Source organism: Gossypium arboreum, chromosome 5 (assembly GCF_025698485.1).
Source record: "Gossypium arboreum isolate Shixiya-1 chromosome 5, ASM2569848v2, whole genome shotgun sequence".
Lineage (NCBI taxonomy): Eukaryota > Viridiplantae > Streptophyta > Magnoliopsida > Malvales > Malvaceae > Gossypium > Gossypium arboreum.
Genome location: NC_069074.1, coordinates 47,181,856 through 47,197,926, shown reverse-complemented (window position 1 = coordinate 47,197,926; position 16,071 = coordinate 47,181,856). Strand labels below are relative to the sequence as shown.

The 16,071-nt window shown below is 30.7% G+C and overlaps 1 protein-coding gene and 1 non-coding gene across 3 annotated transcripts; both read right to left on the bottom strand.

The window, feature by feature from the left end:
* Positions 1–3,061: 3,061 nt before the first annotated feature.
* TRNAK-CUU (transfer RNA lysine (anticodon CUU)) lies at positions 3,062–3,134 on the bottom strand. Its single transcript has one exon. It is a non-coding gene; the product is annotated as a tRNA-Lys (tRNA).
* A 71-nt stretch (positions 3,135–3,205) lies between these two features.
* On the bottom strand, positions 3,206–8,098 carry LOC108450171 (U-box domain-containing protein 6-like). Of its 2 annotated transcripts, none has more exons than XM_017747681.2 (6): positions 7,852–8,098; positions 6,701–6,777; positions 6,204–6,389; positions 5,896–6,003; positions 4,430–5,616; positions 3,206–4,178 (listed from the first exon to the last, which is right to left on the bottom strand). In XM_017747681.2, exons 2-6 carry the CDS (start codon positions 6,749–6,751, stop codon positions 3,380–3,382), a joined length of 2,331 nt encoding a protein of 776 aa, XP_017603170.1. In that variant the 5' UTR covers positions 6,752–6,777; positions 7,852–8,098; the 3' UTR covers positions 3,206–3,379. The 2 variants fall into 2 exon arrangements, with proteins under 2 accessions (XP_017603170.1, XP_052885026.1); XM_053029066.1 differs by having other exon boundaries at positions 7,726–7,853.
* Between the last annotated feature and the right edge of the window lie 7,973 nt (positions 8,099–16,071).

The following is a 16,071-nucleotide window of genomic DNA, read 5'->3' as shown; positions in this document are numbered from 1 at the left end:
TAATTCCTAATCACAACACCCATTTTTTTATACAAGTTGACATATTCGGGTTGCTAACACTAGCTTAAAATTAGGTTTGATGACACTAGTTTAGTACGATGCTACTAACACTAGCTTCAAAAAATCCACAACTTATGTTGGATTTCAAGCCATCGTATTAATCCATGATCACAACATCCATTTTCCTTTTTCTAAACCTTAATGGCTAGGGGTAAGCAAAATCCAATTAGATTCAAAAAACTGAATAAAAATTTCAAATTTTAAATTAAATAGTTCGAGTTATTCAAGTTATTTGGATCAACTCAATTAAAAAATTAATTTTTTCAGTGTAACTCAAATATGAATTACACAATTGGAGTTATCCAAAAATCTGAATAAGAAAAGGAAAAATTACTTCATTTTGATAAATCTTAAATTAAGATTTTTAATCCATCAGCCTTACTTTGCTTCCCGTAGTTCCAAATCTACCCACCAGTTTCCCTTTCTCTTTTACTTAAAAGCTTTGATTCCTTCCCCACACCTGATGCCCCCACTTTCAATTGTTTACCCATTTTTGGCTTCTTGTTTGATCCCACGACCACGGTCCCACAAGCCACAACCACTATCAATTGTTTAAGGTGATACTGTAATTTTTTTTATCTTTGTACGTGTGAGCGATTGAGTGTTTTCGCGTTTGGTTCTGTAATGACATACTCTATTTGGTTCTACAATGGCTTTGTGCCGAGAAAATGGGAAGCTTCATTCTAGAACAATAGAACCTTGTATATTTTTTGTTTCTTCTTAGTTCTTTGTTTGGTTCTCATGATATTTCAGTTTTTCTATCAGATAATATAAAAAAAATTTCTTTTTAGAAATAACAATGAAGTCAAAAGATGAACATAAGAAACCAATGTCTGGACATCTCAATAAGAAAGGGATTAGGATGACTTGTAAAAATTGTGGGCAAGTAAGTCACAAAAAGAAAGCATGTCCTAAACCTTGAGTTGGTGAAAATGTATTGGGTTATTAAAATTGAATAAACATTGTTTTTAATTGATACTTTCTACTAATTATTATCTCCCAACATTTTGCAGAGATCCCAATCTTATTCAAATGTTACTGCTAGAAGGTCCGATCAAACCAACAACAGAAAAGTCCCTCAACAGGTATAACTAAATGCAAATTGGCATTTGAATTGCATTGTGACATAAAATTAACCAACCCAAGCTATGAAATATGTTGTGCAAATTTGCAGTCAACCCAAGCTCAATCACATAAAAGCAATACGAAGGTAAATGAAGTTGATGCAAGACAATCAAGAAACCGAAGACAATCTTTTCAAGGGATTGGACTCTACACAAATCTCAACACTGATTATTCACAAGGTCTCAAAGAGTTACACGGCTGTGTAACCCTATATTTGAATTGTACACGGTCTGGGGACACGACCATATGTCTCCTCCTACACGGTCTTTACCTTTCCACATGGTCTGGCCTCATGGCAATGTATCTGTACCACACGATCGTGTGACCCCTATTTTCAGTTTTTACTCTATTTTTATGTTTTGATTCAAGTTAATCCCAAATTGTTTCTAAATATTTTTTATGCCTTGTAAGCTCAAATTAAGTCTTGTTAATGTTTGAATGACAAGTTTATTGAATGAAACTATTGATGATTGTTTTAAAAGTAAACTTTTAAATTGAAATATTTTATGTTTGTTTTGTTATTTTTTGTAACTTTCTGTAACCCTATTCTGATGACAGAGATAAGTGAGGGGTGTTATAGCCTTGGTCTAGCGGGACAAAAGTTACAGCTTGTGAGAGAGGCATAATTGTGAGACAGGTTATAGCTTCTTCAAAACAGTGAGGTATGTGGTCAAATGACCCAAGAGAAGACACAGCAACAAACGGTTGGTGTTCCATGGTAATCAGGGGAATCAAGGCAGTTTAGCGTGTAGTACTTGTTAGTGTAGCAAAGGTCACAAAATTAGTGGCTAGAGGATCCCTCAGGGCCTTCACTAGCTACTCTAAGGTGAGGAGGAGGATGTTTGCATACAGTAGAAGGGTTCCTGCAAGGGTAGAAAGAGAAGGAATCTAGGTAAAGTTTAAGCCAGTGGGAGTTCTTGAGGCTGGTGAAATGGGGGTGATAAGTGGGATGGAAGAGTTGACTTGGTTGATAGGATTGTTGGTATAGTTGATTTGAATAGCGGGGATGCCACTTTGGTATTGTGAGTTGTCCACACTCACCGCACTAATTGTGGATACAATGATACAATAAGGAAAGAGTATAGAAAAGGTAGTGGTGATTACTGCAGAGGTTGGATCACCCAATCAGGGCAAAAGGCTGGAGGTTATGGATAGTGAAGGCCAGGAGAATGCGAAGGTTTGGAGCTAAAGGTATGTTGATAGAGCATAAGTTTGGTATTATTGAAGAGTAGATCCCCTCCTTGTTGTTCCTGGAGGTATTTATAGGCAGGGTCCCATGTAAGATGGTGTTAATGTGTTGGACTTGTCATTTAGCCATCATTATGGAGTGCGTGAAGAAGATGTCTTTGATGGGATGAAAATGTCTGTTACAGGACAGATCTTGTCATTCATTTTGATTTAAAAATAAAATTATCAAACTAAAATTACAATGTGTAAAATGTTAAAATTGTTAATAATTACAAGTTGATGAAACCTTAATATCTAAATATAATAAAATTTGTTAAATAAATCTAATTTTGTTTTTGGTTTAATTTAAAAAAATTAACTATTTTTTTTCCTTAAAATCAAACTTTAACCTTAAAATATGTAGGTAGGTATTATCAATGCAAAATTTAAAGTTATCCAATAATGTAACTTTCTCACCAAAAATATGTATACTCTTAATTCTTTAAACCTCTGCATATTATAATATAAATGATTTATCGGCTTTCAGCGTTCAGCATATTTCATTTAAATTTCCCACATTTTTACATGTTTTCTGCGTTAGATAATATTAAAATAAATTCACATTTTTATTCTTTTCTAATCATCCTCCGTAAGTATTAAATGGTCTTCAATGAAAAATATAAAAATATACATATAGTGCAGACTCCGACGCCCACCGTGGCGCTCGAACCCACGACCACAAGGTTAAGAGCCTTGCGCTCTACCGACTGAGCTAGACGGGCTATTTAATGGATTTCGCTGGTTTATTTTTAGAAAATCAGTCAGTTCAACGATTTACACCACTTCTTCTGGCTTATTATTAATGATCGGTTAATTAGTTATAAACTAGAAAAGGTAAATAAGGAAGACAAAATGTCCATATATAGGTTACAAAGGGCCTGTACATTTTCTGCTTCTCTGTGATGACCAAAGAAAAAGAAAATACAACAAAAGCATTTACATTGGCATTTTTTTCTTTTGCCTCTTTTCAACACTGATAAACTGTGTAGCTCTTGCTCTTCTTTAGAAAGCTAAATGCTTTACCTATTTTTCTTCTCGATACCGATTTAAGGAACGGCTTCGATTCCGGAGCTGAGGCAAGAGCGGGCATGAGATCTTCATTGATTTCAACTTGTTTGACTTTCTCAGCAGCAGGCGGATGATCTCGCTGCCGTTGTTCCCGGAATAGCATCAGAAGCTTTTGTGACTTCTCCCTCGCTCTTGTTGTCCCATTTACTGAAATCGACACCAATGCAGGTATCACACCTTCTTGTAGGACCATTTGACTGCATTTCTCATCTCCATTACAAAGAACTAGAAGGCACGAAACAGCTTGCTCTTGCTCAATCAATTCACCTGCATCAAGGACTGTTGCCAGACCACTTATGACACCACAGGCTGATACCATCTCGTCTCTTCCTGCTGGACTTGAAGCTAAATTTATCAAAACTGCAATGGATTTCTCCGTCCAGGTATGGTCGCCCAAGACCAGGAGTGACTGGAGGGCACTAACTATGCCAGCTGCAAGAAGACTCGGAATGTTGGACTGCACGGTAGAAAGGTTATAAAGAGTATGAAGGGCATCAAGCTTGGATTGTTGATCGGTTTCACTGCCCAGTAGCCGGACTAAGAATGGCACAGCCTTGCTTGAGCCAATGACAGACTTGGCTTGCTCGAGGCAAGAGAGATTAAGATAGAGAGCAGCTGCTGGTTCATGAGCATCAGAGTTGGAAATCATATTCTCCAGCAATTTAATCACTCCAGATGCTAACATCGATTCCTTGTTCCTAATTTTTGTTATTGAAAACATATGGAGAAAGAAAACTATATGAGATTCACCTTAGCAATTACATATAAAATGACAATCAATCACAAGGAATAACAGCATTATATATGAAAGATGTTAAGATGCTCTTTCCCTCCTATTAATTTGACACGTTTGGTGCATCCATTAATGAATGAAAGGGTAGCAGCAGTTGCTCGCAAATATCCATGTCCGGATTTAACTAAGAAAAGGCATTAAACATGAGTAACAAACCTGTTATTGTTGACAGCAAGGTTAAAGAGAGCCATTGCACCCATTTCCTGAGCCATTGCATTTCCTTCACGCACAGCTGAATCTAGAAACCGCAATAATCCCTCAACAAAGCCATTTGCCCCCATAAAAATCCTTGCCTCCTCATCATCCTTCAGCAAAAGCCTTATTTGTTTCACTACTTTGCACTTTTTCTGCAAGTTCTCTTCTTCATTCAAAACAGAGAGGAAATCCTGATAACTTTCAAGCACATTAAGCTCAGAAATTTCCTCCTGTGGACACGGAGACCCATTTTCATTTTCAGCTTCATTTCCTTCCACTTCCTCAGCGTTACCACTCTCCTCTAAAGGAAACACCTTAGCCCCCTTTAAGTTGCATGAACCGACACTATCCATTGATCTTGAATTTGCAGTCTCAGACTCAGACAAGGCCAGTCTCCAGTAGTTAAAATCAAGAGACTCTGGGGGACCATTGGGAATAGGAACTCCATTCTGTTCACACCAACTAGCAATGAGACCCTTAACACAGTAATTAGGAGTCAAAGAGAGATGTGGGAGCTTCTGTTGAGTCTTTGGGCAGGTGTCATGCCCATCACTAAACCATTTCTCAATACAGATCCTTTCATATGTCTGTCCAGAAGCTATTATGACTGGATCATGCATAAGCTGCAATGATATTGGACATCGTAATTCTTCAGGGGGAAGGGGAATATGCCCTGATCTCCTAATATTTGGCTTGAAATTAAAAGAACTGAGCTTCGATAGCTGCCGCTCAAATGCCTGACCATTACCACTTGCCCCTCCACCCTCAAGAGAACCCAGAACAGTTGGGGAACAAGGCGTTGAACCCTGCGAATCATTATCATCTGAAACCTCACTTCGAAACAACTTGGAGTATTTCCTCATGAGATGTAAAAGATAAGCCACAATAGATTCCTTTCTCTTGTCTTCCTCAGCACGAGCTCTTTCTATCACCTTCTTGAGAGCCCTTCTTTCAGTTAGGGCTGCTCTAGAAGAAGTGATACCAAGCCTCATAGCAGCCTGGTGAAAAGACTCAAGCTCATTGTTGTCATTGCAGTCATCAAATTTTCTCCCATGCTGAAGTAATTTAATTATTTCATCACCAACTTGCTTTTCAGACGGATCAAGTGAGAAAGCAGTCCCCTCAAGTTGACTTACAATCTCTAAAATCTGAAGTTCAATCAAGTAATCAGAAATATATTAGAAGGATCATACTGCACGTAAATCCAATACCATCATGACATGGCAGATTTCCATTAAAACTAAAATAATCTTCTCAATTTGAACAAGAACTAGGAATTTTTTAAGAAAAATAATGTGGATAAAAAAAATACCAGCAGCAGAACAATCTTGTTGAAACTGCTTGCTGAAAAAAGGCCCTTATTTGCTTTAACACCCAAAAAATGAAATAATCTTTGCAATCTCAAACCAGAAGAGGGCGGTTATTACCTGACTTCCAATGGACTCTGGAACTATTTCTAAAACGCGTTTAAGACTGTCAATAAGAGCACATTTTGCCTTCCCAAACTTTAAAAGAACCGAATCTCCAGTAATAGCCTACATGAAAAAAAACACCACAATTTAGTAAAGATTCTATACGACAGAGGAAAAATAGTGGGAAACGAATAAAAAGTCATTAAGTGAATGCATCAAACAAGTGTAAAAAACCACCATACCAAGAATCACACATGAAACATATACAATTATGGATGCATATATCCTCTGTGTGTGTGTGTGTGCAGAAAATAAACTCTTACCAAGTAAAGTTTACTACATGTAGAACAGTGCTGAAGAACATTTTTGGACTTCTCCAGAGCTAGATGCAATGAGCATAAAGCCTGAATGCCAGATTTGCTCCTAGGCCGTGCTGATTCCAAGGAAGGGAATATTGACAAGACTTTGCAATAAATTGCTGAAAGTGTCTTGCACATATCCCCATGTAACTGCATAAGAAAAAAATATGTAAGTAGGAAAACTGTGAACCTTAAGCAACAAAATTCAACCATTACAGCTTCTCTAAAACAAAAGGCCTTCGATAATAAGAACAGTTGAAAAGTATATAAACCTAGGAGATAGATTGATGCCAACAAAAGGATCATGCAGAAAGTACATTTACAAAATACAAAAGTAGACTAAGTAGTTACGGGCATGCCCCCATTTTAGTGAAGTTAACTAGAATTAAAGAAACAGCACAGGTAATATGAAGGTTCTGATATTTTACATTAAACATATCCAAACGCTTTCAAATTCATACCTTGGCATCACTAGCTGCAAACAGGTTCTCTTCCACCTCAGAAATATCCATAATTTAGCATTCACCGCAAGAAACCACTAAAATGCACAAAGAAAATAGAACATGGTTACAAACTAACCATAAAAAAGTTATTTAAAAAAAACAATAAGCAGACAGTTCAAGTTACAAAGATAACTTTAAAATTCTATTCCTGTAAATAACATAAAAATCTGAAACTTCTCTCCCCCTCCCTCCCCTTTGAAACAAATATTTATGACCGACCATGCATCATGAATACCAAAAAGAATTTCTTAACCCCTCTTCAGTTGAATTGCAATGAAATCCAGCTTTATGTATTTCAGTTTTCTAAAAAGAAGTACCTCGAAAATTTAGTCTCAGTTCGATACTTTCTTTAAGATAAACAATAAATATGTTATTCAGAAAATGTTCGTACTTTTCAAGCATTTCCCATCTGCTATGCAATACTATAAAAATAATAATAAAAGAACACATACGTGAAATTGGAAATGAAAAGACCTCCAAATATAAGAAACACAACACGCACTATAAGCATTCTTGAATAAGCAACTGATCTGGACATCATTGCGATGTTGAAACAAATGGAAAAACAAAATCTTTATGGAAGAAAACACAAAAGGGTCTTGCAAATTTTTTATTTTGATGTAGACATTTCATCAAACACCGGAAGATGGAACCAAGAAAGATTATTTTTCCAATAAAAAACACTTATTATTCTTATTAAGGAATAAAAAAATCTGATTTAGACATCTCATCAAACAACTGAAATGTTCAAGAATCTCAACAGAATTCAAGAAACAGTTAAATCAAAAGAATCTTTGGAAAATGACCTGAAGAAATCCCAGAGATCATTACCCGGAACAGGAAACAAGAATCACCATCAGCTTTAATCGACATTCCAAAAACAGGCAAAAATCCAGAAACACAAAAACACAGTAACAATTAAAAGACCAAGCAAAATCTATAATGAAATCCGAATTAGAAACAGAAACAAACAGAAAACGCACCAAACAAGGAATTACGAAAACAAAAGAAATGCTTCCTATTTTCTTCAAGAAAAATTCAAACGGGATCGAATCTGAGTTAGGGTTCGAACTTAAATTCTAAAAAAAGAGAAAAAGAGAAGAACATACCAGGAAAAGACGGAGATAGCCAAGGAGGCTTCATATAAAAGATGGTTTCAGAGAAAGAAGGTCCAAAGAGGGAATTTAGGGTTCCGGTGATGCAATCTCATCGTTGAATTAGGGGTTCTGGATTCAAAGATTTGTTGTTGAAAGCAGCGAACTTTTCGGAGTATAGAGAAAAGCTGTTTGATTATTATTGAAAGCTGGGGATAAATGAAAAAAAGAAGGAATACCTGGAAATGTTTAAAAATAGACAGTTTATTTTAAGCGGGATTAAAAAGTAACTGCCAGGAATTTGTTCAAGGTGGATAAATAATTAAATAAAAATAACTAAAATATAATTATTTTTACAACTTTTAATTTATTCAATGAATACTATACACACTTTACCAACTCTTTTAATTTGATACACTCAAAGTTTTAAAACGCAGTTGACAAAACATTTATTTTTCTAAAAATTATTTTTATATTAAAAAATTGTTTTATTATAGCATAAAAATAAGATTGGCTCGTACTAACATATTACATATTTAATAATTTCAATCATAGGTGGAATTGAGATGATTGATATGAAAAAGAAGATCTTGATAATCTTGATAATACAAATTCAAATCCAGTTTATCTTTGAACTTAGTTAAAGACAAATAGATGATGATAAAGAGCATATGTTAAATATTAAAGAAAGAATAACCCAACAAATATCTATTAGAACAATTAGATAAATTAATTCTTGCTATTTTTATTAGTAATCGTGTTACTAAATACTTTTTAGACTAATATAATACATACGATGATTTAATTTTAATTTCATTACTTTCTTATAAATTATTTTTATAGTAACTAATATTTTTAAAGATATAAATTATATAATTACAATTTATCTTACTTAATAGGACATAAGAAATTAAACTATATCAATCAAACACGTCTAAAAAATAGAATTACGAGAAAATAAATTTTGTATGAAAAATGGATATGAAATAAATTGGAATCAAATGTTGACTAAGTGCTTAAATTTTGACTAAATTCCTTTCTCTTTTCTTTTGATATTTGACTAAATTCTAAAACTTTTAATTTGGAATCAGATTCAAAACAATTAATTTAATATTTAGTTTTAAAATTAAAATTAAAATTGTATAAATTAAATTAAATTTTCATTTAACTTTTAAATTGGTAATAAAGGTGAAAACGTAAATGATTGGGGTTTGAATTTCATTGTTTGTGTCTACCCTGGTTTGCCGGCCGACAATTGCCGACCTCATGCTTTGTCCTTAAATGCTATCAAATTACTCATTTCTCCTTTTTTCTTTTTATTTTCTGTCCTTTTTCACTGACTCTTCCTTTTTGCATTTAATCGATGACAACAAATTTAAGTTTAAAATTAGATAAAAATATCTAACAATTTAAATTTCTTCCATTAATTTTATTTATTTATTTGAAATTCTTTTACCTACAATTTCAAATTTTGAATTTCAGTTAGTAATAGAAAGCTAATTTAAGTTCATAATAGAGATTTGATTTTTATTTTCATATTAATAAATTATTTTTATAATATAACTATACTTTAGTAAACAACATTTGTTTATAAGTATTTCATAACAATTTTATTTTTACTTTTTTTTTTATAAGAGGAGGGATATCTAATGTTAGGTGTGTGGTGATAAAAATAAATTTTTGAAAAATTAATGAAGGCTTTAACGCGTATATCAATATTTTTATTCATCTCAACTATATTATGGTGTGTAAAAAAATTATTGGCAAATGAATCTCAATAAACTATTTACGTTCTGTATTGACAGAAACAATCAAATGAGCACTAAGAGGAGCATAGCAATGGTATCAATTTATAGAACAGTCTAAGAATATAAAAGATGATGGGAGATTAAAGGAAACTTTTTTTATATATATTTTTGGGTTGTCATGCAAATGAAACTTTACTCCTATTTTTAAATAGGAGGCCTCATGTCTTTTCATAGGGGCATAACTCTTCAAATAGATGGTCTATCTTTAGCAATAAATATAATTATTCAATAAATATCTATTTGAATAATTATGACTATTTATTAATAATCAAATGACATAACTTTTAGTTGCTGATAACTTTTCATTTATAACTATTAGAATACTATATAAATGTTGAAAATGTTTCAATATTTTAAAATTGAATCCTAAATATAATGTCAACCAATAATTCATTTAAATGATTTCTTTTCATCATTACATTACAAACTCAATTGACATTTTATTTTTACTTTAAATCTCTCTTCTTAACAACCTCTCCTTGCAAATACTTTAACTTAAAGTTAAACATAAAAACTCGAATTTAACATATTAAATAGTTCGAGTTTCTTGAACTCAAATTCGATTCAACAATAATTATTTTAAAATTTAAAATTTAAAACATGATAAATGTGAAAAAAAATTAATACTTTTTATACGTATAAAGAAAATTTTGCTTAAATAGGTTTATACAATTTTAAAAATTAAAAATATGGTTAAAATATAGCTTCGTTGTATTATACTTAATTTAGAGATTTTTTTCGTAATTTAATTTACCATAATTTATTCCTTCTACTGTTATTAATCTTATTTCTTAAGTCTAAATCATTGGTTAAAAATTATTAGATAAACTACATCATTTGTCCTTAACCTTTAATTAAAATTACATTTCAATCACTCAATTTTCAAAATTTACATAATCATCACTAAAGTTATTGAAATGTTACATTTTTGTCACTCATCCGTTAATTTCCGTTAAGAGGATGATTTGGCATATTAATTTAAAGGGTTAATAACCAATTTAGCCCCTAAAATATCATTGTCATATGTTTAAATTTTTCTTATAATAATTCTAAAAAAGTTAAAGGGTGAACTACTAAGATAGTCACCCAAGTTTTAATGCGTTCCTATTTTGGTCACCATTTTTTTTTTTTGTTAATTTAGTCACCCTAGTTAATTGTCATTTTTAGTCACTCCACCATTAAAATACCTTTGTCACTAAACAAATGTTGACATGGCAGTATTTTTATTGGTATAATAATAAATTTAGCCTTTTAACACTTTACACATTCTATTAGTTTGTTTCTAATTCTAAAATTTAACAAATTTAACCCTTAATATTTGTACATTTTATCAATTTAGTCCAAATGCAAAAAAATTATAATTTTAAAAACTTCAAAATATATAAAATTATTATAAAAAGATAAAATATATTATAAAATTTTATAAAAATATAAAATATATATATAGTTACATAAAGGCTTAAATATGAATTTGGTTGAGGATTCAAATAAATATTTCTTGAATTTTAATAATTCTTTTAGAGATTCAATAAAATTTAACCATCAATTTCTCTTGAATTTTTTTAATCAATATTTCTGATTTTTTTAAACCCCGCCGAGTTAAAAGAGTCCTTTTAATTAAGTTTTTGAATCAATCACTACCAAATTCAACTGGCACCATGATCAAACAGTTGGTTGAGGGATTCAAACCAAAAAGCCTTTACTTATAGAAACATCTTTGGCTCCATTTCAGCGGCAAATTGCAGGTTTTTGAAGGACTCAAATGCTTAAGGCTAACCAATGCTTCATTGATCGGTTTTTTCTCATTCAAAGAAAACGTGAAACTGAGTTTGGGTATGTCTATAAAAAAAATCGACTTTAAGGATGGGTTTAATGGTGAGTACTCGATGATAAAGTGATGATGTAGTTTGTCTAGTAAAGTTTAGTATGGTATTTGAAATTGTGAGGTTTTGGCGAGGGTATGAGAACAAAAGGAAGCTTGAAGATGAACGGGGAATAAGATGAAGGGATAAATGTCGTTTTACAAAGTTTCTCTCTTTTGTTTGGTTGACCAAAAAATCTAATAACAGTAAAAAGAAATTGCTTTTTTTTGTAATTTTTTAATTGCAATGTTGTGCAGTTGCATATATCAAAAGTAGGGGCATTTTGTGGGTTTTTCATTATTTTGAATTAAAACTAAGAAAAACTTATTCTGATTTTGGACTTCGATTGATTATTTTTGAATATTTTATATTTTTAATACTTTATTTATAAATTTTAAATATTGAACTAAATTGACAAAACGTGCAAACATTAAAGGTAAAATTTGTTAAATTTTAAGAATTAGGACCAAGCAATCGAGCATTTATGTAATTTTATATATTTTAAATATTTTATAATAAATCATATATTTTCCAAGTTCTTAAAATTATAAACTTTTGAATTTGGACTAAATTGACAAAATGTGTAAACATTGAGGGTTAAATTTGTTGAAATTTTCTAGAATTAAGACCAACTTGACAGAATGTGAAAGTGATAAGGGCTAAATTTGTCATTATATCAATCAAAAGACTACCACGTCAGCATTTTGTTAAGTGACCAAGATATTTTAACGTTGGAGGGACTAAAAATGACAATTAATCTAATGGAAGTAACTAAAATAATAATAAAAAATCGATGGCCAAAATAGGAACGAGTTAAAACTTGGGTGACTATCTGAATAGTTTACCTTTTAAATTTTTTAAAATTATTATTAAGAAAAATTTTAAAGGTATCACATTGGTAATTTAATTACAGTTGAGGGGTTAAATTGGCTATTAACCTTTAAATTAACGTGCCATGTCATCCTCTTAATGGAAGTCAACGAATGAGTGATAAAAATATAACATTTCGATAAATATAATGATAATTATATAATTATTAAAAATTGAATGATTGAAATGTAATTTTAATAAAAAATCAAGAACAATTTATTCAAAATTATTACTTGATTGAATAATTTTTATAAAATATATAATTATATTAATTATTTAAATTAAAAAAGTAAAAATAATAGGAGGTCGGCCTAATCGTGCCAAATCAAAGCACATGAATCAACTTTCAAAGAGGAACACACATGAATTAAATACTTAAAACCATAATTTAACCTGAAAAATATATAATATATAAATTTTATATTTTATATTTTCTAAAAAATAAAACTATTTGAGATAGCAGTGGTTGGCGGGAATGTCCGCCATGGCGTCCACGTGGGTATTTTAGAATCATCAAATGTAACTGATCCACCAATATTTTTTACGGACCAGTCAAGTCCCGACATTCACGGAACTCCTTGATGTCTATTTTTTTCACCGCTTGCAGCCCAATCAACGACGTCCAATCAGACGCGCAATCCACGCCACGTGCTGTTCAAAAATTACCATGGTCACCTGCTTTAACTGCAAGGACCGTGTTTTTCACGCTCCATCATAGTCTGTTCTCTTCTGTATTCAATCAAACTGTCGGTCATTTACTGTTGCCCCTACTCATCATGTGTATTGTTAGTTAATTTTAATTTTTTATAAAATTGTATTAATTATTAATTATTAATTTTATATATTTTTCTTTTGTTAAAAATTTAAACATAAAGCATTAAATATTTAATTTTATTTTATATAAATGATATAACATATAAAAATAAAAACAATCTATTCCTTAAAATAAAATAATAAAATAATTTTAATAATTATTTAACTTGAAATTTAAAAATAAACAAAATAAATTCTTATAAATTAAAGTATAGTAATTGAATTCCAAATTTATAAAAAATACATAAATTTAAGACATGTTTTAACTTTTATTAAAATATATTAACACGTTACTAAAAATAATAGTAAAAAATAACATTAATGCACAATATTCAATATTCAAGACATAAAGATAAATTTAGCTCTCAATGTTTATATTTTTTTCAATTTGGTCATTATTATTTTTTAGTTATATTTAACCATTAACGTTTCAAAAGAATCAAATCGCTTCTCTCTTATAGAAATACTAACTAAAATATTATTTTTTAATGATGTTGGTATGGCAACTTGCATAGTAGTCTATGTGTGCTTTATCTTTGAAATGACATTATTTGTTTTATATGTCAACAAATAATTAAAATTTTATAAAAAATTAAAAAATAAAATTAAATTCAAAATTAAAAATTAAAATAAAAATTTCATAAGAATTCAAAAAATTAGCATGAAATACACGTGGATTGTCATACATGCTTTTATGTTTTAGTTAGTATTTTCGTTAAAAAAATCAAATTGACTCCTTTTTTTTTTTTAAGGTTGATGGTCAAATTCTAATATTTTTAAAAGATCATAGGCCAAAATTATCTCAAAAAAAAAGAAAGAATAAGAGTTAAATTGACAAAAGATGTAACATTAAGCGATAAATTTATTATTATGTTTGTAGATGCTTAGTTTTGGCTAATAATATTTTATCTCTTCCTTTAGATAAATAATATTATATTTCAGGGAACTGTACTACTAAGCGTGGAACAAATAGCATCAACATTTCACTTAATATCTTTTCTAAAGCAACAGTTGAAACAATTGTTTAGAACATTTATTGTTCAAAAATAGTTATGTCCAAAATAGCTATATTTAGAGTTGGGCTTTAGTTAAAACAACTATCATCTGGTATAGTTGTTACTTGATAACAACAGCTCTCATTTAAAATAATGGTGTTTCAAGAATAATTATATTTTGAACAACCATTGTTTTGAAACAATGTGTATTCAAAACAATTGTATTTTTTCCGGAAGAGTCGATATTTAAAACAAACTCTATCAAGAAAAATATCACCACACAGTAATTCTTGTTTAGAATAACTATGTTGAAAACATCGCACATTTAGAACAAGTAAAAAAAAAAAAAGGTTTTTTTCAAGAACAACAATAGTTTTGCATTTCAACAAAAGTTTTCAAGGTAATGTTTTACATAATACTGCTTCACTGAAATAGAAGAAGTGAAAATAACCCTGGAATATGGTAAAATTATTGGGTTGTCTTCATTCTTGGGATGTTTCAAAAAGTGCCTTGATAGATTAGACATAGAGATAAGAAACTTTCCTTTTTAACTTTTTCTATGTAACATTAAGTAGTTTTTCTCTCTTCTTTTAGACAAAGAGTGAATTTTTATTCACTATTCACCATCACTTACAAAATCCTTTCATAATAAGAAGAGCGATTAATGTCTTTGTAACTGAAAAAATATCAATCATTACTCCTATTAATTGTTAGCTTTGTAACTCTCATTTTTGGGACACTATAAATAATAATTTTTCAGGACTGATAAAAAGACTTGACATTTTGACATTTTAACTCTCTAAAGTTCTTTCAAATTATTTTTTCATTAACCATATTTTCCTTTCTCCACTTAACCAACCACCATTTATCGTTATACTCAAAATTATCGAATTTACTCTAATCTTCAACTTTATATTTTTTTCAATACATCATGTTCATTTATTTATAACGCTTTTAGTCTCCATAGAAAACCTTTTACAATATTTTTATTGAACAACTATAGAACGTATGATTAACATTAAAATATACTGACAAAATAATAAATTACGTAAAAAAAAGTGAGATTTCCGATGAAACCAAGAAACTTAAATAGTTTTATAACAAATTAACTAGGCAAAAAGCATAATATACTCAATACAATGAAGTCTTGGCTATTTTAAGTAAAAGGTGATAAAAAAGTTTGTTGTTGATATGTTAGTAACTAAAAATATATATATATAGTTTATGATAAGAAGAAGATATAGTAAAAAGAAGGGTAAATTATATCAACAGTTACTCAAAATTGGGGTAGTTCACAAAACAGTTACTTTGATTTCAATTTAATCACTCAACTTTTGAAAAATAACAAAAACAATCACTAACATTATTAAAAAGTGATAAATCAGTCACTCATTAACTTTTTTCCGTCACTACCTTAATGTCACTGCTGATGTGGCCAGTTAACTTGCCACGTTGGATGAGACAAAGTTGAGTGATTATTTTTTTTTCATCATTCCTTTTTCGTTTTTAAATAAATGACCCAATATTTTTATTTTTTTTGCGTAAATGGCCCAATATATTTATACTTTTTCTTCTCCACCCTCAAAACCTTTGGCATAATCCTAATCTTAACACTAACTGAACGAATCGTTCACAAGGGAACCGTAAGAAGCATTCTCCCAACATCCCCTCCTCATCCCACCGTCAGTCGCCCCAAAGCTCCGGCCAAGAAACTCGTCATGGGTCAAGTCAAGATCCTCAAATGCGGCAAAGATCTTAAACAATCTAAGCCGGATAAGCATGTGAGGTTTGTAAAGGAAAACGTTGATGTAGATCTGGGTTCCATTGACTATTTGAGTTCAAATCCCAGGTCAGTCCCAATCCAGATCCGACTCACCGAGTTAGAAA